We start from the raw sequence: 22,052 nt of genomic DNA on the forward strand, positions 1-22,052 counted from the left end.
CTACAACTTAATAAAAACAAAATGCAAATATTAAATTAAAACAAATTTAAGTTACAAGAGTAATGTCTAATGGCTATTAACTGGTTCGAGGGATATATCCATCAATATTCACAAAAAAGTGATATATAATTCATCTGCAGATTTCCCAAGTGATGTGTCTTTTAACATTCTAATATACAGAAACGTGATGTTTTGTTTCAGGTTTTTCACATTGCTGTATAGTCTCATTGGTCACCCAAGATAGCACACCTGGCAACTAATTGCATAATGTGCGTCATTCTTTTTTAAAAGTAATTTAGTTAGCCAATAATGAGCAGTAAACACTACCTTTTGACAAATCCCCATTTAAATGCCGCACAAAAGTAATTAATCAATCAGCGTGTTATCGGTTAAAGCTTTGATTGATCCAGACACAAGAAATGCCAAATGGGGACCTTTGTCGGGTAATCTAAGTGGCGTTTACCACTAATTATACCTGTTATAAATTCATTAATTGAGCATCAAGTGAATGATGACAAATAACGTGTAGGTTTATACCACCTAACACGGATTACAACCAAGCGACACCAAGTGATTTTGACAGAATCGTCTATGAAAACAAGGGTTGTAACTCTGAAACTAGGCAAAGCAGGAGACAAAACTAAATAATAGTAGATTGTGAGAACATATAGCTTTCATTTTTCACAACAGCTGTCGTGATTTCAGGATTGTACAAACCTGTAAACGAAATAGTTTACCCCCTGAAATGTAGATGAATTCTGCGTAGACCCTCATATCTATACCTACAATTACGTCACGGAGACACGCCGCTCTGATTGGTTGGGCAGTTTTAATGACAGGGTTTCTTTTGTAACGATGTCAGTGAGTGATTTATGCATTTGCACCACCTAGAGTATATGTGATTTTTAAGTTCTGAATTTAGCAAAGTGTGATTAGTACACTATAATAAGCACCCTTATGACATTTTAGTGTAGATGGTTCCTACAGCACCGGATCAAAAGTATTCGCGATTTTCCAAGATGGTGGTCGTAAACAAACACTCAACTCGCATTTTCATATGAGTTAATGTAATTGAAAATATTAAAATTCCTACCTCAATACTTGGTCAGTTGTCCTTTACTTCGAATACAAGCTAGAATTCATCTTGGAATTGAAGAATACAGGTTCCTGGCATAATCCAATGTGAGATTCGTCCAGATAGTGCAAATTTCGTCAAAATATTTTTTAGCCAAATATTTTCAATGATATTTAAATCGGGTGACTGAGACGACCATAGTATGCCGTGGATGTTGTTTTAATGTTTGTACTCCTTTGTGACACATGCCCGATGAACGGGTGCATTGTCAGTCTGTCTGTGAAATGGCAGGCTAAAACTGGCCACAAATGATTTTCAAGTATGTCAATATATTTGTCGGCAGTTATGTTTCCATCTAATTTGCACAATGTGCCCACACCATACCAAGTAATACATCCCCATACCATTACAGACAGCTTCCATTGACTCGGCACACACATGCACTCGGGTCGGTTTGCTTCATTTGCCAGACGCCACACATATACACGATTAATTTTTCCAGTGGCTACCTGAGATTCATCACTGAATATAATGGATTTCCAGTTTTGATCTACACTCCATCTCCGCTCTACCAGACACCATACCAGACGTTTTCTTCTGTTTACTTCTTTTATACACATGCTTTTTCGAACAACGCGTCTGTATCTTATTATGGTATAAAATCTGTTTAATTGTCACTGGATGTACAGGCAAGTCTTTCCCATCATTGTATATATTGATTATGTCATTTAAAACTTTATATCTATTTTTCCTCACCATCTGCAATAACAATGTTTCACCATGGCGACTGATCTTTCTTGGTTGTCAGATTTTCAGATTTTTTACACTTCCTGATTCAGAAAACTTTTTGTAAATAGATCTAAAAGTTGACTCGGCCAACTGGAATATTTCCACCAATTCACAATTTCTTCGGCCTTGTTGTTTGAGATCTATAATCAGTTGTTTCATGGCACTGTCCGATCTGCGACCCATTCTTTATTTGGGCTAGTCTGCTTCGATCTAGTTAGCAGACGACAAAAATGTGATGTCATAACAGAAGTTAGGATGGTACGTGCGTCTGTGGTCAAACTTACACGAAGGTACGTTGACAATAACTGTGCTATTTTATTTCAACTTTTTGTGTTTGATACTGAAATTCAAAGCAATTTCACGAATACTTTTGATCCGATGCTGTACCTCAAGATGGTTTCTTACCCAGAAAACAGATATTGTTAAGATTGCTTGCATTGCAAGTAGATGTTGCGAACATGTCACAAGTACATGTCAAAACTAGAAGTGTTACTTTAATAAATCAAAATATGGCATTTATGATGTATGTATCTAGTTTTATTAACAATTTATGTTACAGTCAAATGTGGTCATGACAGACTCAAGGGGACCTGTAGTTTTAGGTCATTACAACCAAGGTTTGCCACATACTTTTCAACTATAGATACATCAAATGGATGGGGCAAAAGGAAACTGTTATATCTGTGATGTCTGTCAGTTTGGTATAAATGTGTTTTGTGATAAACTTTCACTTGCCTGACTTCCATGAGGTGTGGTAGGAAAACTTCATTGATGACAACTGTTTATTGTTTAACAAACATATCATTTGCTCTCAGTTCTGATTTTTTAATCAGGAAAATTCAAGAAAGGAAACTCTTATCAAAGCACTTGAACAGCAGGAGGCGTGAAATGTATTTCAAAATACAAGTTGTTTTGGATTGAGTTTTTATCAAGGTAAATGACACCACAGGAAAATACTTACGAAGATTACTGCAGCTTCTACCCAACCTATACCCAACCTACACCCAACCAACACCCAGACTAGACCCAGCTACACCCATTATCTACATCCACCCATACAGACAGCAAGACCTGGTGTCTAGTGTACATCCTGGGTTAAATTGGTCTGATCGTGTACACAAGCAATTAGCGATCACCATGATTAATGTATCAAGCTGTCCTAATTGCTCACACAATTAATTGATTTGGTATTGTTCAAGTCACATTGTTCAATCATCAAGTAATTATCATAATATTCACATGATAAATAGAATACACAAAATGGCCAGTTCTGTCAGTTTGTCATGTATTCTCAAGGTCATGTCAAAAGGTGTTGGGTTTTCTCTAAAATTTAGCACAAACATTAACAAGATAATCACTAACTGTGAGTGATAGTTATAGTGTTGGGACTGTTCTATTCACTCACCTTTTCAGTGAATTGAACTATATTCCATCATGATTTCAATTCTTAATTCCCAATCTGTAGAATTGAATATTCATGAATTTTTAGAAAAGAGTCTTTTTACTTGAATTTGGTTGATATCTTTCAAAGCAAGATATACTAAGTGTATTATAACCAAACCAGGCAGAATTCAGTCAGCACTCTTATGTTTGTCAGTTGTAGAGGTAGATTAGAACTCAACACAGTCCCAACATGTCATAGAATGTTGTTTCAATGGTAAAATTAATAATGCAACTACTGACTTGTTATTGTATTCATTCTGCATTTCTGCAGCATTCATATTTATTACACAACATTTGTAATATGTGTCATACTTGTCTGAATGAATTCGTTTGAAGTCCTAATAGGAATAAGTAGTCAGTATAGGAGGGATCTTTGCTTCCTCAAGGTGTTCTGTGACAAGCTCTAAACTCTTAATCTCAGGTGTGGAATTAACTCATTACCAAGTCTAGTATTTTTTCCTTTGGGCAACAAATTTGTACATCAGGCAGTCCATTTGACTTTCCAATGTTAAGTATGTTGTTTACTTTAAAAAATCAACAAGGAAATTGGCCAGTGTAGTGGAATAGTTATCTGGTCAAGTGATTTTACATGTGCTCTTGTATCGCAGTACAATAGCAACTTAAAGTTATTTCCACTTTAATCTAGGGATGCTACCAAGTAAGTGAAGAATGAATTACATGTGTATGAAACTTGTGTTTTGATGATGTCTGATGAAGGACATGTCCACAACTTACAAAGTGTATTGTTAGAAATATTGAAAAGCTAAGTGGTGAACCATATTTGCAAGATGCGCTTTAAGGTCATTATCAAAGAGAGAACAATTCACAGAAACTATTGAATGTGCAAGTGAAAATGGTGATATAACATGTTCTATAAATGGCTTCCAAAATTGAAACCTGTTTAAGTTGCAGCAGTGCATGACTAATGGTTTCATTGTGTGACAGGTAGTCTTGGTTCAGTATCTCCTCACTACTCTAACCTTCACAGCTCAACAGATACAATACTGTGTGGTCAGCCACTCCTGACAAGGTGCCACTGGCTATTCCTGTTCATCAGAAACATCAACATAGCCACACATTGTTGATGCCTTTGACCTTTGATCTTGACATTGTGAATAACTGACATAACAGTATTGATACGTAGCTTATTATGACAAATGGCTTGTTAGACAAATATGTTTTATTTCACACAAATATTGAGGGATTAATCCCCTAACAAGAGTAAGGAAGGGCATCTTGTATGCTATTACGAAGCCTTAGTATTCATTGTAGACTAAGAACTTGTCTCTGAAATGAACATATGTTGCAGCAAAAAGCTCATAGAAAAAAAAAATATAATGGAAAGGATCCCTGAGACTTTCTGCATTCTCAGAAGCTGTTGAAATCTAGACTTGCCACATTTTCTTGACTTGCTTAGGCTTTCTTGGATATATTGGCTGAAGGGTTTGTGACTGTGTGATAGACTACATTCACTGCAGTCAAATAGATGAACAGACAAAGCTATGTTTAATGTGTATCTAAACCTGAGGAAGAAGCAGGCAGACATGATACATGATACATGATACAAAGTCATCATCATTCCTGTCTATATGTGTGACCTCATCATGACTATGTCTCCTCATGATTGCTTTGCATGAATACAATACTGGTTTCAAATTAGTTAATATGAACTGAGGTCCTTTAGGAAGCTCTGACTACTCTAAATTCTGAACAAAGCATTGGTAATATACATTACTGTATATATGTATTGCGACTGTGACTTAAAATAATGCATTGTTTACAGGGTGCTAGGGAGAAGCTGCTGGGGCCCGTGCTGTCAGACTGATGGCCAAGCCGTTTGAGTTCAGCTGGTGCATCCCTGTACCTGAGGCCCTGCAGAATGGAGAGACATTCGACTGCTGGGATGAGGTATTGTGATGCTTAATACCACATTTAATTTTATTTGAATTTCTTTGTTTAGAATGGCTGAACAGTAATGGTATCCTTTCAAAATATTTCAAAAGGGTCCAAGCAAGTTAAAAGAAATTCAGTGGTCCCACAGGTCAGTTGAAAGATCTAGGAAGTTCAAGGACATCAAATATTTACATACATTGTACAGTCATAGTTAATGTACCTCATGCTTCTCTTTTAGTAAACCCATCTCTGGTGTCCCCTGGCATGATATTGTTAGAAAATTGCTATGATCTCTTAGTGGAAGCAGTGTGTCTGTCTGGGTGGGTTTCTCAGAGAGAGAGGCATGGGAACCCCAGTCAGGATGCCACAGTTTGCTATGCAGAGTTGTCCTTCTTTGACACACCAGAATCCTGTTCACCTGAAAATGTTTCTATGGCTATCACTCCGGCATTGTCACCATCATATCTGTGCACCTGGGTTTTGCCAAAGAGATAGTGAACTATATTTTTGTTTAACATTAAGTGAATATATTTTGCAAAAATAGAGAGGCAAGATGAAACATATAGTTTTTCTGACCTCATGTTTTTTAAAAAATCATATGAAAATCTATGAAGTTATTGTTCCCTCAAGTTGATTTGTTTGTGTTGCAGGAGTGTTCTACCCTTGATCCCAATGCAACAGTCAAGGTGGATACCAATGGCTTCTTCATCTACTGGAAGAGTGAAGGCAGGGTGAGCAAACAGACCCATATATTGTGTATAAAAAGCTATTTTCATTCCAGTTACATCAATGAATCAATGTTTGTCTGTCTGTTGAGCCAACTGGGACCATGCAAACATGTATTTAATCTGATGACAAAGTCCTGCCGTCTTTGATGTTGTCAGCATCTTTTCCAGTAACTAGCTGTGAGGAGTTCTATATATTACTTCTCTGAACATTAAAAGCTATCTTGAAAAAGCAAAGAAATTCACTGAAAACATGCTTTAATGTTTGTGTTGTAGTCAAAATTAAAATTTAAAAATAGGCATATGAATGGGGGCTTAAATATACAAAACTTGTCACATGAGGAAATGTTTGAAGGTTTTTCAAACAGATGTTATGTAATTTTCCTTATAATAATTATTCAAAACAATTTCAAACTATTTAAAGTCTTTTGATCTTGGGAGTATTTCAGGGCATTGTATGGTCTGATGTAAACTCCTTTCCAGTTTCACAAACAATTTCTGCACAAAGCAGAGATTTTGTGGTACTGTTCAAACTATGTCATATACATGATTCTGATTATAACATGAGCATGCTAATGTGTGGTAGGCCAGTATGGTAACAATGTCTTATTAGCACTGATATAACATTTTAGAACACAACCCAGAACATAATCAGATGGGCTGAACCGTATGACCCCTCTTAGTATATATCACTGCAGTCTGTGTATTAAGTTAGGGAAATTCTTATAAGATTTATAAGATTTGATGTTTCTAACCTGTAGAAATAAGGTAATTTCAATTTGCTGTCCTTTGAAGAGAGCATGGTATTGATTAAGTAAGTGCACAGTCACGAGTGCACTTCATGATGCATGCTTTCATATAGATTAGATTGATCAATAGCACTATCTGATGAATCATAGTGCCAGCTATGCTTGAAGACCCTGTCAGTGTGGAGCTAAAAGTGCCCAGATTCATTATTTACTTGACATTAAGGTTGAGGAATATTTTCCCTCTTGCTTTGTTACAGTAAGACATCAGCCAATGTTTATCATGGATTGTCAAATGTCTGTGGAGCAATTCAAAGACTGAGTGTAAAATGGAAATCCTAGTGGTCTAATTTGCCGCAATTTGCTTTGCAGTGATGTGCCCCTTGGGTGTTTTAGTATCTGGTGGTTATTGGTTTCCACTTCCACTGATTGTCCTTGACAGACCAGTTTGACCTAATGTTGTCATGGTAGTAAGGTAGCATAGTGGTTAAAGTGTTCACTCCTTTACGCTGAGGATGCGGTTTTGATTCCCCATATGGACAGCAGGACACTGTGTGAAGCCCATTTCTGGTGTCCCCAACCATAATATTATTGCTAGAATATTGCTAGAAGCGGCATAAAACCAAACACATTCACTTATTTATTGATGTCACAATTCAGTGAGTGACTGACTGAGTTCAGTTTTACGTCGCACTCAGCAATATTCCAGCTATATGGTGGTGGTCTGTAAATAATTGTGTCTGAACCAGACAATCCAGTGACCAACAACATGAGCATCGATCTAGGAAGCGATGACATGTGTCAACCAAGTCAGCGAGTCTGACCACCTGATCCCGTTAGTCACCTCTTACGACCAGCATAGTCGCCTTTTATGGCAAGCATGGGTTGCTGAAGGCCTATCCTACTCCAGGACCTTCACGGGTCACAATTCCATGTGTGCTGAGTGTGTCGTAAAACTAAACTCAGTCAATCATTTGCTCAGCTTCTGAATATCCAGTGGTGCATCAAATGATTGAAGTTATTCACTCAACTATTTCTATTGGCTCACTACAACACATGGAGTAATTCATCAAGGCAACATACAATGAGGTGTATGTAAATATTTCTTCATTTTCTGAGGTGTATCAATTGATATCCGGATTTATGACCTTACAGTAGTAGGTGTGGAGTTTTTGAGACTATTCCTTATGCCCCACTCCATTTGAATTGACATTTTTGTTTCATATCTAAATCAGACATTTTGGGAAGATATTATATTCTTTTTGATTCATTTTCATGCAGATGTTAAAGTAAAAAAATCCTCGCCAACTTTTAAAGCATTCCAGAATACAATTTTGATTTTGATAGGTTTTATCAATGGTCATAGCTATTCTTCTTGTGGAAAACGAAGTGGCACTTGTAGCTACTGGATGATCAAAAAATGAGAAGCTGTCTGTTATAGAAAAGTATATAAATATGGCGCACAGCCAAACTGACAAGTTCAGAGTTTCCCTTCAGAGTCTTCAGAAAAATGTACAGAGCTAGCCCATAAAATGTGAAATCTGAGATATATAGTATCACTTGACATGATGATTTACCATTTGAATTGTATTTTGTGTTCTACTTGGCACATTTTTATAGGCAGATATAAAGATTACAATGTGTATTTTCTCGTAAAATACACTGGAAACTAGCAGACAAATCGATCTGTTAAAAATACTCAACAATGTAACATTTAAGGATTTTTATTATAATTGCTATATACTCAAGTACATAACTTTCCATACACATTACATGCATACAAATTTGCAAGACAAAACGTTTTAGTGAGCAAAATCGGATCAAATATGAGAGTTCAAGGGCTCTCAGCAGTTCATTCCATTGCTGATCCGAAGCCCAAATGTGAGTACTCAAAGCACAAAGACTAGATTGTTCTTGTGCTTCCATTGTCTATTTATCAAGCGTACCTGTGAAGATCTGGGTCAGAATCAATCTTCAGTAACCAATGCTTGTTGAAGAGGCGACTAACTGGATTAAGTGGTCAGACTTGCTGACTTGGTTAAAACGTGTTGTCGTGTCCCAATTGCATAGATTGATACTCATGATGTTGACCACTGGGTTGTCTGGTCCAGACTCCATTATTTACAGATCCCTGCCATAAGCTGGATTTTTACTGAGTGTAGCATAAAACTAAACTCATCCATTCTTTTTCAAATCGCTACCGCATGAACAAAGGGTTTACAGCAGCTTGAAACATATATTTGAATTTTTAGGAACTGAGGCATGCCACAAAAATACAGAATCTGACTTAATAGATACGGGTCAGAAATATCCCACCATACACTTCATGTCTCACAGTGTTTATAATGAAGGCTATGTGGTCCAGCTCATTACACATCAATCTTCACACATCTTGGGTCAGCACTCTGATTACCAGATTGTAAATTGCCCATGCATGGATGGCTTGGCCACCACTTACCCCAACTAATGGACAAAGTTGCTAGGCATATTCTGCCAAGGTGTTATCAATTAACTGTGTCTGCTTTCTTGTCTGTCTTCTCTTGGTCATGCTTGTCATACAATAAGTCAATCCTACCAGTCAATTAAACAATTAATCATGCATATACATATGTGCTTTTCAGTTACTATTAGCGTTGTAGATCGATAAGATGTTGTATTAGTTAAAAGAACCTTTGTTTATAGAAGCAACATGGCTGCTGCTTACCATACCAGAGAAACTTGATATTCATCAAATTATACCATTTAAAAAGAAAATCGTCTTCAGCTCTTTGCAGTTCCATCTTATTCAAACCCTGTACCTAAAGCTGTAGTCTTACCTGTGTGTCTTGATGCTCATTGGAATGTATTATGAACCTTTGGTTTTCAGAATTTGATTTATTGGATATATTCAGTGAAAACTCTTCATCAACTGGGTCATTCCAGGGGGCTTTTGATTGTTGTTTAATTTCGCAGTCAATAACACAAATGGTCAGGAAATTCTGTTTGTGACTCAGCGTATATACGGCAACAGGATAATAATTCTAACTGTGCTTTGGAAAATGTTCAGAGTCAGTTGTGTTGATTCAACTCATGAGTTGTTGATCCAGTAGATTCTGCATTTTTACCCCTTTACTGCTCTGATAGACATTGTAAATTTAATTTTCCTCTTACAAAGTATTGTGTTACAGAAGGGATTGTGGCATAGCATGGTGCTTATTGTATTCATTGTATTTCTAGGTTTCATTCCCTTCAGGTGTCTGCAATTTTATCCACTTGTGTGAAGCCCCTGCCAAGTGAAATTTCTTTTTATGCTATTTCATGTATATGCACTGAGACTAACATCTACTAATTAGTGTCAAAAAATGTTCTGGCAAGTAGACACTGGTGATTTCAGCAATGACAGCAGATGCTACTATGCATGGAGCTGATTTCTGGTGTTCCCTGCTGGAATATTGCTAAAATGTTCCTAAAAATTGAATTTGACCAGCTCAGCCACTCACTTTGAAAAAAGTGTGATGTAAAACATCAGTCAGTTTTACTATGACAATCAATCATGACTCATTTCATAATTGGTTCTTCTTACTCTTATGTTGTTTGTTATATTTGCAGGATGGCCAAGTCTTGGAATGTTCTCAAGTGAATGACATCCGCCTAGGGCTAGCTCCCAAGATCAACGTGAGTTTCTTCCATTGATTTCATCTTCTATCCATCTATGCTGTTACTCACAGACTTGATTAGCTTCTCCTCTTTCCAGAGACTAAGCTGATTACATGCTACAGTTCTCAACCCATCCCCCATGTATTTTGATCACTGCACTGACCTCTCCACATTGTTTTGCTGTACAGCTGGCAGTAGTATACATAGGGGAAGAGATCAGCTGTGCATGGATGCCATTTTTTTCATCATTGCAAAAGCCATCACATGTTGGTAAGGAGGAGAGAGTTTCTGTAGATAGGATTAATCACATTTTTGTGAAAACACAAGGAGCCAAACAAATCCCTATTTAAGAGGAGCATAGAAATATTTGATTAATGTAAGACTCTGTTCTTTGCATCATTCATTTCAGGACACAATTTAGTATTCATCCCAAGTTTTATCAATTCAGGGATAGTCATTTTTTTTTCTAAGTATGCCTTAAGGCTCCAGGGAATTATTTTACAAGTGCCTTTCAGAAATCATGTGTGCCCTTATGTTTTTAGAATAAATAACTGTAGCAATGATGATGATAATGATTTGAAATTTGTTGTTACAAACAACAAAGTTAACCTTTTGTCTTTTATCACTGATATGACTTCTGTTAAGAATGGCTTTATTAACCTTCATTTGTTCTCTTTCCAAACACCTTTAATAGCTAAGATTTTGGTGTCAGGTTTACTTATTCAGTATATCTAATATACAGTCAGGCCGCATTAATCTGGACACTTCTGTTTTCCATAGAAAAAATGTTCGGATAGTGAAAGGTATGGACCATTGAAACAAACTTTTATGAACACCACAATAGCAGAGTTACTTCCCTTAGCTTACTGAGAAAAGAACCTACAAGCATAGATACATGTATCAAATGACTTTATTTCGGTTTGTAGATGTAACAACTTGAATATTAATAAAACAATCAATCAATGCATACAATGATGTCGGGTAAGATTAAACATACACATAATAATATGTTAAATGCATGCTGACCATTGTCTCCAAGTTTTTATCATCTCCAACACACTTGAAATAATTTATCATATAGTCCATATAAGCTCTTTTGGCTGACAGTAGGGGGAGATGTTGGTTCTAGCTCTTTGTCAGAATTTTCTGAGTCACTGTTATAGACACTTGTGACCATTAGGGAAGCATTGGAGAATCTGACGTAGTTCTGACAAAGCCATGTCATCTTCATTGATGACAGCATCAGATTGTGTGGGGATAATGTCAACATGATGGTAACAGTTCTGAATGGTGGAGCCTTTTACTTTGGACCAGGCAGTTTTGACAAAGCAAAGGGCTTCCTGGAGACTGTACATTTGTGGCAGGTCAGTTCAGCACACTGGATGAAATGTTTGACAGTGTTAGTGGGCCTTAGTAAGTTCTTATGATGCCATCATCCATCTGCAGAATGTGAGATATGGTGTTGGGAGGCAGGAAATGAACTTTCATGTTGGTCAGTTTGACATTGGCACACACGTGACTAGCAGCATTGTCACAAAGTAAGATCACGTGCCGACCATGATTGCTCGCATCTGTCGGTCAAATGTTCGTGGCCAATCACAAAACATGTCTGATGTCATCCATGCTTTCTTGTTAGACAGCAGACATACATTTCTGGATTAAAGTCTCTTCCTAAACATCTTGGAAGTCTCAAATTTAGAGTGACAAACAGCTTGATTTTAATTGTACCATTTGTGTTTGCATGCAAGACAGTGGTGATTCTTTCTTTCAATTTCTTTGTGCCAGGCCTTTTCCTGATTGCCAGGGTGTGGTTTGGTCCGAGTTTATTAATCAACCCCATCTCATCTGTGTTAAAGATGTCATCTTGGTCATAATGTTTCAGAACTGATTTCAGGTCCTCTCGACCACGAGTTACCGCTGTAATCAGCACTTGCTGCCTCACCCTGGTAAACTTCTTTTGAAATCGAATGATGATATTTGAAGGGGTAAATCCACCCGCTTGAATAGCCAAAGTCATGAATGTCCATTTTGTGCCAAATTCCTTTGCCTATACTGATGGAATATTATCACTGACTGAGGTGTTTTTACTGGTCATTTCATTAGTCCAAACATAACCTCCTCTAGTTTTAAGGAAGCCGAATCTTCAGCAATGTTTAACTATTTCTCCTTACCACACCTAGTGTTAAAAATGGTGCCTTTGCCAATAGCATGTCTGAATTCATGTCCGAATTCCTGACCAAAATGTTTACTTCAAAGTTCAAAACTGGCTTTAGGATTTTTCTCTTTGTATCTACAGATTTCTCTCTTTTGTGTGGCAGTAATTTCACATCTTTTATGCTTAGGGGTGGGACTTGCCATAGTGACTGACAAGTGTCAAGTTGAGCTGATCTCACTTTGACATGATCTGTATTTTATACAGCAAGTAAGCATGACAGGTGTTTCTCAAACTACCCAAGAATGAGAGCTATTAATTGATTAAAATCACAAACTAACAACGTGTTCAACTGAGAAGTGTCACCTCACTTAACAATTACCATTGAAGTTTGCTGATGAAGACCAGCACCAGTCAATGGTGCTCACGAGGTAGGGGGATTATCCAAACCTTTTTGATGTAGCACCAGGTCAATGAAGCAAAACCATGTGTAATTAGCTAATCTGTTATCGCTAATTAACATCTGGATACAATGAGTGAAGCACAGGATAAATGAATCCACAGGTAATGAGTTTACATAGTAAACAAGATTACAGCTAGTTACTGTTTGGATATTGCAGGAATTGGATGCTCATGCTGTCGATCATTGTTTCGATTATTTATAGACCACCACCATATAGTTGGAATATTTCTGAGAGTTGTGTATACCTAAACTCACTCACTCACTTACTCACTCACTCACATACTGTGTAAGTTGTTGAAACTAAAACTATGGTGATAATTAACAAGGTGTCTAGACAAGATGATTGACGACTTAAATTGTATTTGCTGTTTATGATAACAAATGTTTTATCTTGTCTACCATGAGCATCTGGTTATATGATTAACAATGCAAAATATCAGTCGATCATGTTCATTATTTTTGCAAGTTTTGATAGGGCATAGTTTTGCACCTTTGCTGATATTGCAAAAATACTTTTAAGACAATTCTTGTGTGGCCGAAAATGAGCCATTCTGACACCTTGCATTTCCTCACCAATCTACAACATTATTTTGCAAGAAATAATTCTCCAACAAGTCATATTTCTTATATCTTAATTGAAAATGACATGTTTTAAATTAGGAACATGTCACTGTGTAACATTACATTTTTCAGCTGACTTTTCGAAAAAAAATAACGTATATTTGTGGGAATGTGGATTGTTATATGAAGGACAGACACTTGTATGGACATTTGCTGAGTTAACTTACAGTACGAAATGCTCTGAAAATTGGTTTGGATTGGGGCACATATTTCAGCAGCAATTGTTCAGATGGCCACGGTTGAAACATTTTCATTCTACAATTGTCTTAGGAGACTTGAATGATAATTACCAGAGTAGGAAAGATGTAGAAAAATTTTTTACCAGTCCTGCCAAATCTTAGCCTGTCCTCCAGCTTCCAGTTGTAAGTAAAACACCATTTCAAGACTTAGAACTGCATTCGTCACCCAAGTAGGTATTTGGCTTGTCCCGGAATAACAAAAGTGGTTCATGAATGTTAAAACTGGTTTGTTTTATTTTAAGCTATCATTTAATATGCACACACAGAGCTTAGACTGTAAAATCTCTCCTAATGGTGTCATTTGTTACAGCATTACAGGACTAGTCTTCAGGCAAGTCATCAACATCTCCATCAAGATCTGAAAATTGACCAACATGAGGACTGACTAGATTTTTTTTAACCTGTTTATCCACAAAATTCACCCATCTTGGACGTTGGGTAGGGCTATCTTTCCTAAACCGTAATTACATTAACGTGATCTCACAAACTTTAGTATGAAAATTAATGAGGGCATGTACCTAGTGTGTACTGGACTGTTCTATTTTGACATTGTTTCTGGGACTGTAATCAAGTATGTTATATTCAATGTAATAGTGTTGTTTTTCATTCCTACTGTCAACTGGTCTCTTCATTGACCAATGTTTGTCGAAAGAGGCAATTGACGGAATTGGGTGCTTAGACTAACTGACTTGATTTGAATTTCAAAATGCCTGTTTATAAAGAAACGTTCAGCTCTATAATGATCTGTGTCTGTATTTAAAAATTCTAGCGGATCTCAGAGTAGATTAGTGATTGGATGTCATGTACGCCAATTTGTTAAAAAGTCTGAGTTGAAAGCCATCATTTTGCTATTTCTTTCAGGAAGCTCAAAGGGTTCTATAGTTAAATCGTGTGAAGTTAAACTAATCTTGTTGTTAACGACAAGCATGATAAAATGCTTCATAGACAATGACTTTGAGCAAAATGTAGAAGGAAAGGAGAGAAAAAATGCATACAGAAAGATTTGGGTGAAATAACCCAAGGTCTGTTCCATATTTACTAAAGACTTATAGAATTGTAAGTTCAATACCAACATCACTGTGTTGATTATGAATATACATTTTTTGGTGTTTATGTACTGGTACCAATCTCAGTCAAGTCATCAATCCCAAGAAATATGATTAAGGTCTCATGAAACCTTTGATCAGGGTTTCAGAACTCAGTTTAAGAGCTCCAGATAAGATTTAGCTTATCTGGGTACTGTACCCACTGTATTTTTTGGAGTGGGTATTATGAATGTTGAGTGAGTATGTCATTTCCCGTTACCTACTGCTTTGAAGTATGTGGGTATTTCAGTGATTTTACTCACCTAAGAATCTGTCATCGAGTTACACTAAACAGGTATATCCTGCCTTGTGTCATGCATAATCAAGACCAACGTAAATATTATGGAAATGATTTTGTAAACAATCGCTCATCCTATACTGACAGTACAACACTAATCCAATTTTAACAACTTGATAGCAATCGATGTCTTTTTCATTATGCAAGCGATTTTTATTAATTTATTCCGTACTTGCATGTTTTTTGCATATGTAACTTTCTGCATATATAACTTTTATGTGTTACTGCTATGTAACAGTTATTTTTCAAAGCATAATTGGAATTTTCACAAGCATTGAAGTAAATCTGAAATGCAGTTTAAATTGGCATTAAAACTAACTCAATAACTGAAATGAATTTGGTATCCGAACCAAAGTTTTGATGACAAGTGTCACTATAACAGGTAATGGTTACCTAAATGAAAGACTGACAGATGGCTTGTGTCACAGTGTCTTAGACTGGTGACTGGACCTTACAGGCAACCTTATGTTAAGATGCATGTTACTATCGGTTGGTTGAGCTTCAAAGTGAAAAGTCATGTTGACCCAACGGTTGTTGGGAGATATGTGGTAGATGGTTATAGAGCAAATTGGGATGTACATTAACTGCAGCTGTCAATACCAAGTCAGAGACAGATGAGTTGTGTACTTACAATCATCCTGCAGCCACAGCCTGGGAAACGAAGGATTGGATTGTTTGGTTGGTGCATCACTGGCAGTAAAACAAATAAGTGTACAGGATGTGATGGTGTAGGTTAATAGGGTAGGCACTGGTGTATGGATAAAGATTCATACAACATGTCTAAACAGGTGGATCCAAAGTGGGAGGGTGCAGGTGAAAATAGAAATCACTTATTGTCAGCTGGGAATGAGGCGAAAGTTGGTATACAAAATGACATGGATAATACAGGATCTAATTTCGATGTACCGAATGTAATATACAATCTCTACGGTAGGGATTTAACTTTTAACTTTACGGTGATTTTCTAGGAAAGTCATGTACAGATGAAACTTCCTGTAAGTTGTTTCATTGAAGAAGTGTAATGCCTTTGTGTCTTTCAACTAGCATTAATAGGCAGTTAAACATGAAGAATTGAATGAACCACTATGGTTTAGAAAACCCATTTTTAAGTTTTATTGTAATATGTGTAGCGTATTTGGATGTAAAACAGGCATGGGAACTAGTTTGAGAAGTATTATTCCTTAGCGCTACAAAGACATGGTTGCCCAAGTGACAAGGCCTTGCTCAAGATGCCTTGTGAAGGGGAGTTGTTGGTTACTTCTGCTAGATATGGAGGCATCATTATGGATATGGATCATTTTCTACACAACCTTACAGCCTGTTTCAACACTATGTTGCAGGAATAGTAAAGGATATCATTGACATTTGGTAATATACTGTTATCAAGGTATTTACTAGGTCACCTTTGAGGTGAGTGGCAGAGCCTATTAGCTCTGTTCTACCAGAAAAACTGGAAAATGTAACATTTATGTATGAAAGGTGGCAAAAAGGGACAGTTTATAAAGTTTTCAGATGCTTTTTTGAAAGATTACAAACACAACTTCCTAAGTTATAATTATGATGCAGTCATGACACTTTGTGCTCATGCAAATGATGTTGCATCCTCAATATTTCCATTGTATACGTTTCGATAAATGTCCAGTATACCTGGATACATCTACTAAATGTATTGAATTAACTACCTCCCTTCGCTGGCTTGTTATCCACTCAGGTGTCTATTCTGGAAAGTTGAGCATACCTATCACAACTCACTTTCGTGTCTTAAATTTTCTGTACAATTTAAACCTGACAACACAAATCATGCAGATGTACACAGAAAGAGCTTTGAGAAGTTCTTGCATACATTTTAAAATCGTGAGTTGCACTGTGAACAAACCTTCACACTGCAGCAGCTATCTTTGTTGATACTGGCAAGCTCAGTTATAAAGGTGGCTAAGGCGATTGGCTACAGTGAGAATGTGGAGCCAACAAAGGGAGGTAATAAAATTATGTGCCAGGGTATAGTGGAGATATATTGGAACATATACACTGGAGATACTGAGGATGATGATGTTGGTTATAAGTTATGGATTTTGACTTACAGTCTTTGAGTTAGAGGTCAAGAGTTTGTCCCTATTTACTAGTGCATGTGGCAAGGTACTGTAATTAGATAGTTACAGGGCAAAGTCTTGCTCTGGATTTTTAGACTTAGAGAGAATGTCACAGAAGTGTCAGTGGATTTCATTGACCTCTGTCATATCTTTATGCACCCTTTATGAAATAGCAACAATGTTTATTTATGTTGATGTACTGGGATACATTTATTCATCATCATGATTTGTGGTTTGATTATGGAAGGCAAGCCAGCAGTTTTACTTCAGTTCAGGAAACATTCTTCAGAAAATATGTTTCAAACTGTATTTTAGTAAATTGATGTTGTTGAAACCATCATACTGGTGTCCTTGTTGATATTTCTGGTATAATGAGCTGTATCATCAAACATACTAGGAATGATGATACAGTAATACAGTATTATGTAATGTGATAAATGGCTGATAATATTGTACATTGAGTTAAAAACCTGATACCAAGGTATTTATTCTTTTTGTCACAGATATTGACAAAAGTAACTCAGGTGTTCTGGTATATATAGGTATTTATTTTTCAACTTTATACTCTGCAGGCATGATTTCACTCTTTAATAGAGTTTTATCTTTTTATGAATGTTTATGAACAGATATTGTCGACAACCAATTGAAATGTTTAAGCTTCTGCAGACTGCTGTTTGATATTGGAAGATTGTCAAAACACATGGCCCTGATAGACAACCCATGCCACCATGAGGTCAACAAGAATGTGTTTAGATTCCATTTGTTGATCTTGATATGCAGCATCCATGACCTGCTTATTATCATTGTGATGAAAATCCATATCTTTGATCTTGGCACCTCAGCTGCTGTTTCAGAGAACAAGAACCCTGCATGACTGCTTAGTGGTTCACTAGCTGATCAGGTAGGAGACTGTAGTTGATTTTAGATGGGCTGACAAATACAACGTGAATATAGTGGCAGTGTCTATATTATTGATCCAGGCCAAGCAGGCAGTAATACTATGAGGTCGCCTGTCTACACAGTAATGGGTTGTGGCTGAGAATACGCTGACCTGACAAACAGCATTGATTCTCCTGGAGGGGTTGATGCACATTTAACCCGAGTGAATGCCCACAAGTCAACAAGGATTTTAGGCCCCAAATTCCTACAGGATGATGACTGGTGACCTCTTCTTCACAGGAGGGTGTCAGTATTGTATTCAAATCACATGTTAGATTTTTAAGGGAGAAAATGTAAAGCACGAAAGATATTGATTCGTTTGCTTTTTTATTGTCTACTACATGGGATACAGCACATTTCTCATCAGATAATCTTTGCTGCGTAATTGAGGGAACTATTACTGGGGAACAGTTGTGGGAAGTGCTGAGCAGTGTTGTGTCCTTTAAAACATTGTGGGTTTGCCACATGGTTAGAATTTATGAAGTCCATTTCTGGTGTCCCCTGCTGTAATATTGCTGGAATAGTGCTAGCATTGGCTTAAAACATAAGTCAATAACTCACTCAGTTTATGTCATTGATCATAGGTTCAAACTGCATATTTGACTGATTGCTATTCCTTGGCAGTATATAGGGAGAGACTGTCAATAACAGCACACATTTCTAGCTCATAAAGATGACCTTAGGAGATAAAACTAATACTGATACAGCTGAATTGGCCAAACAAAAATGTGCTCACTCTCTTTGCTTATATCTACAAGTTTTAGAAAGTTAAGGAGGAAAGTCATGTTGTTTCTAATCGTAGCTATTGCAGATGCATGGCCAAATTTCACTGCATTGATGGTTACCAGTAATAATGCAGCAATCAAAATATGAGCTCAAGCAACTTTCGGTTGCAGGCCAGTCCCTAAGCGCCCACACCATTGCATTGGTCAATCTGCCTTTAGCTCACTAGTGTGGTTGGCAATCAGCTACTGGCTATTACTGTAATTGATTGGGCAGTTGCCAGGAATTTTCTCATCTTAGAACCCTGAAGTCTCCTTTGAAAAATATTTCCTACTCTTTCATCAAATTAGTGTGATTAGGACTTGTGTGCCTTCTCTATTTGATAACTCTCAGAGGTTGTCGTTATACAGTACTGACAATTTTGTGTTGAGTTGAATGACAGGGTAAAGTTGAATCAGAGCCAGTAGCCTGTTTCTTAATGTGTACCATGGGAGTGAGATGTAAAATTTAAACATGGATGTTCCAGATGATGTTTTGGTTGTGTAGTGGCTGTTTCACACAAGTTAGATCAGCATACACTGCACATTTAATTAGAGTCTGCCATTTGATGATCTGCAGTTGCCATCATTTTCATTTACTCTTTTCTCAAATATATGCTTAACATTGGCATGTTATGAGGATGTAGTACTGATTTGCCCGTCTGGGAGGCTTGCCGTCTCTGGTATCTCAGTGTAGAAGATGCACATCACCCATCAAGAATCATGGCAATGTTATTGACCAGGAAACATTCATTGCTGTTTCTTCTGTACCTGTTATTTTCCACAACTCTCCCCAATTTGAATCATGGTATGACAGTACAATGACCTTAATAGTGAGTATCACCAAGATGTTTGTCCTTCAGGGTAGAAACCATTAACTGTTTTTAGAACAAAATGCTTGCTTTGAGTTTAATAATGCCCTTTCCATCGTACCATGAGTTGCTGATTGCATGGATGAATCCAAAATTTGCCTCCGTTTATATCCTTGTTTTCAAAGCTCAAAATCTGTGATTTTAGGTCGACCATCATCACATTTCCTCAACAGATTAATGAAGCTGATTTGTCTGAAGATCATATAGATACCTGATCAACTTTTTAATTTGTTTAGTTCGGTATTGAAGCCAACTAAGTCACACTGGAGGTATTTTCTGCCAGAATATCCCCCTAAGGATTTACATGCATAAGATCTTTGTGATAGTCAATATAGAGGTTTAACATTCATTATATCTGTCATTCTGTGTCAGGTAGCATTATTAGAAATATTATTTAAGGTTGTATCAAATAGACCGAAGATGGCGGTGTGTGTTGGTATACGTCTTGAAACTATACATATGTAATGGTGTACACATACACATATTCTGTGATATATGAAACATAAGTTAATGTTGTTATTATATTCTTGTATAAATGGTTAACAATTGGAAGCGTTCCTTCCTTCAAATCTGGTATCAAAAGACCATATGGACTTGAAAATGTGTCTCATGGCATAACAATGAATGTAACTAGGAAACATGGTTATAATGAACTTTGAGGGACAAGTGAAATATGTCATTGAACTGAAAATAACAGTTACCAATAAAATTGAATATGTGATTAAACTTTGTCAGTTACCTATGACAGTCTGGAAAGCCCCTGAAGAAATTCAGAAAAGAGGATGAGCAGTTTTTTAGCGCACACCACTCCAGCTGGTGACATCACTATCAGATCATCTCATGGCTGCTTTCTTAAAGACCTTTTATAATTTATGGCTATGAGGAATGATGATGATTTTCATGGAGAAGCATTTTCAATGTGAACGACAACCACATCTCTCTTTCTTTCCCCCCACCTCCCGTGCTATGTACAAAATCAATGACCCCCTTTGACCGGCCAAATGAGATTAGTTGACATTCCTTTAAATAGCATGTGGTTACTTGCCTGTTGCTAATTTAGGAATACTAAAGTGCTGAGGATTGAATATGTGTTTGGCTTAGTGGCATATGGGAAAGCTGCATCAATAAATTATGACATTGCTGATATGCCACCAAGTGGTGTGAGTATTAAATCGTTGATTATTGGAAGTGAAACCAAATTAGGCTCACTAATTGGTGTTTGGGGTGTAGTGATAATGGGATTAGTACATGTGTGATGTCTGATTAACAGTTGATTGGTTCTGATACTGGCTTTGTTAAGAATAAATTGTTTTCTTTTTTTTCGATTTATGAAATATTGTTTTGCCTCTGTGACTACAAAATACTTTGTGATACCCAATGTGAATTATATTTCAGGATCCCAAACTGCTGCTGGAAATAGAGCAGAAAGGCTCTGGTAACCTTGACTCTCGCACAGTGACAGTATGCAGTGGCCTGGACCTTGTCAACATCAGCTATACACCTATGATAGCACAGTCACCAGAAATAGCAAAGGTACCAGTTTCAGGCTTAACAAAGAAAACTTTCCCAATGTGCAGAAAAATGCAGCAAAGTCCACATTAATCATGGAAATAGCAACATAAACATATTACCTCACCACCGAAACACTTAAAACAGCAGTGAAAGACTGTAAAACAGCATCAGTGAACTTTTACCTCTACTGCACATGTGCTTTACAGTCCTTATTCTGCACAGTGGGAAAGTTTCCTTGGGGAGGCCTGAATGTATTTACCATGAAACAATCAATGCCACAGCTGCCCATGCCTGTTATTTCCACTTAGATTGAACCTTAGAATATAAATCTTGATGTGTCACTTGACAGTGACAAATCATGTGGACATCTCCATTGTAGTGGTTACAATTTGCACCACTTCTCTTAAGTTTCCTGTGAAGATCCCATTATCGAAGACTGACAGGCACAGGTGGTATGTTTTAATGATTCGGTTCAGAGAATGTTTGTGGATCTTCACTCATAGTTTCAACCACTACTTTGTCTGGAATATTTTTTACAGACTGTTGTCATATTGCTTGACTGTTTTTCTGACAAAGGTATAAAAGCTAACAAAAAATATACCGAATCCTATGTACTTGTTTATGAAATGAAACGTGATCTAACAGTTTAAAAAGGAATAGGATCATGTCTGTATAAATTGTCAACTTCTGCAATTTTTGCAGTTTCTGTTACT

The 22,052-nt window shown here is 36.9% G+C and overlaps 1 protein-coding gene across 5 annotated transcripts in view; it reads left to right on the forward strand.

Moving 5' to 3' along the window:
- Positions 1-22,052, forward strand: part of LOC137293841 (1-phosphatidylinositol 4,5-bisphosphate phosphodiesterase beta-4-like) — a 92,375-nt gene that overhangs the window by 27,801 nt on the left and 42,522 nt on the right. For all 5 annotated transcript variants that reach the window (XM_067824612.1, XM_067824613.1, XM_067824609.1 and 2 more), the window contains exons 2-5: positions 5,091-5,215; positions 5,851-5,931; positions 10,260-10,325; positions 21,223-21,360. In XM_067824612.1, the coding sequence (XP_067680713.1) occupies positions 5,132-5,215; positions 5,851-5,931; positions 10,260-10,325; positions 21,223-21,360 (369 nt within the window). In that variant the 5' untranslated portion in view covers positions 5,091-5,131. The remainder of the gene's footprint in view (positions 1-5,090; positions 5,216-5,850; positions 5,932-10,259; positions 10,326-21,222; positions 21,361-22,052) is intronic.

The sequence above is a fragment of the Haliotis asinina genome, chromosome 8 (assembly GCF_037392515.1).
Source record: "Haliotis asinina isolate JCU_RB_2024 chromosome 8, JCU_Hal_asi_v2, whole genome shotgun sequence".
NCBI classification, from domain to species: domain Eukaryota; kingdom Metazoa; phylum Mollusca; class Gastropoda; order Lepetellida; family Haliotidae; genus Haliotis; species Haliotis asinina.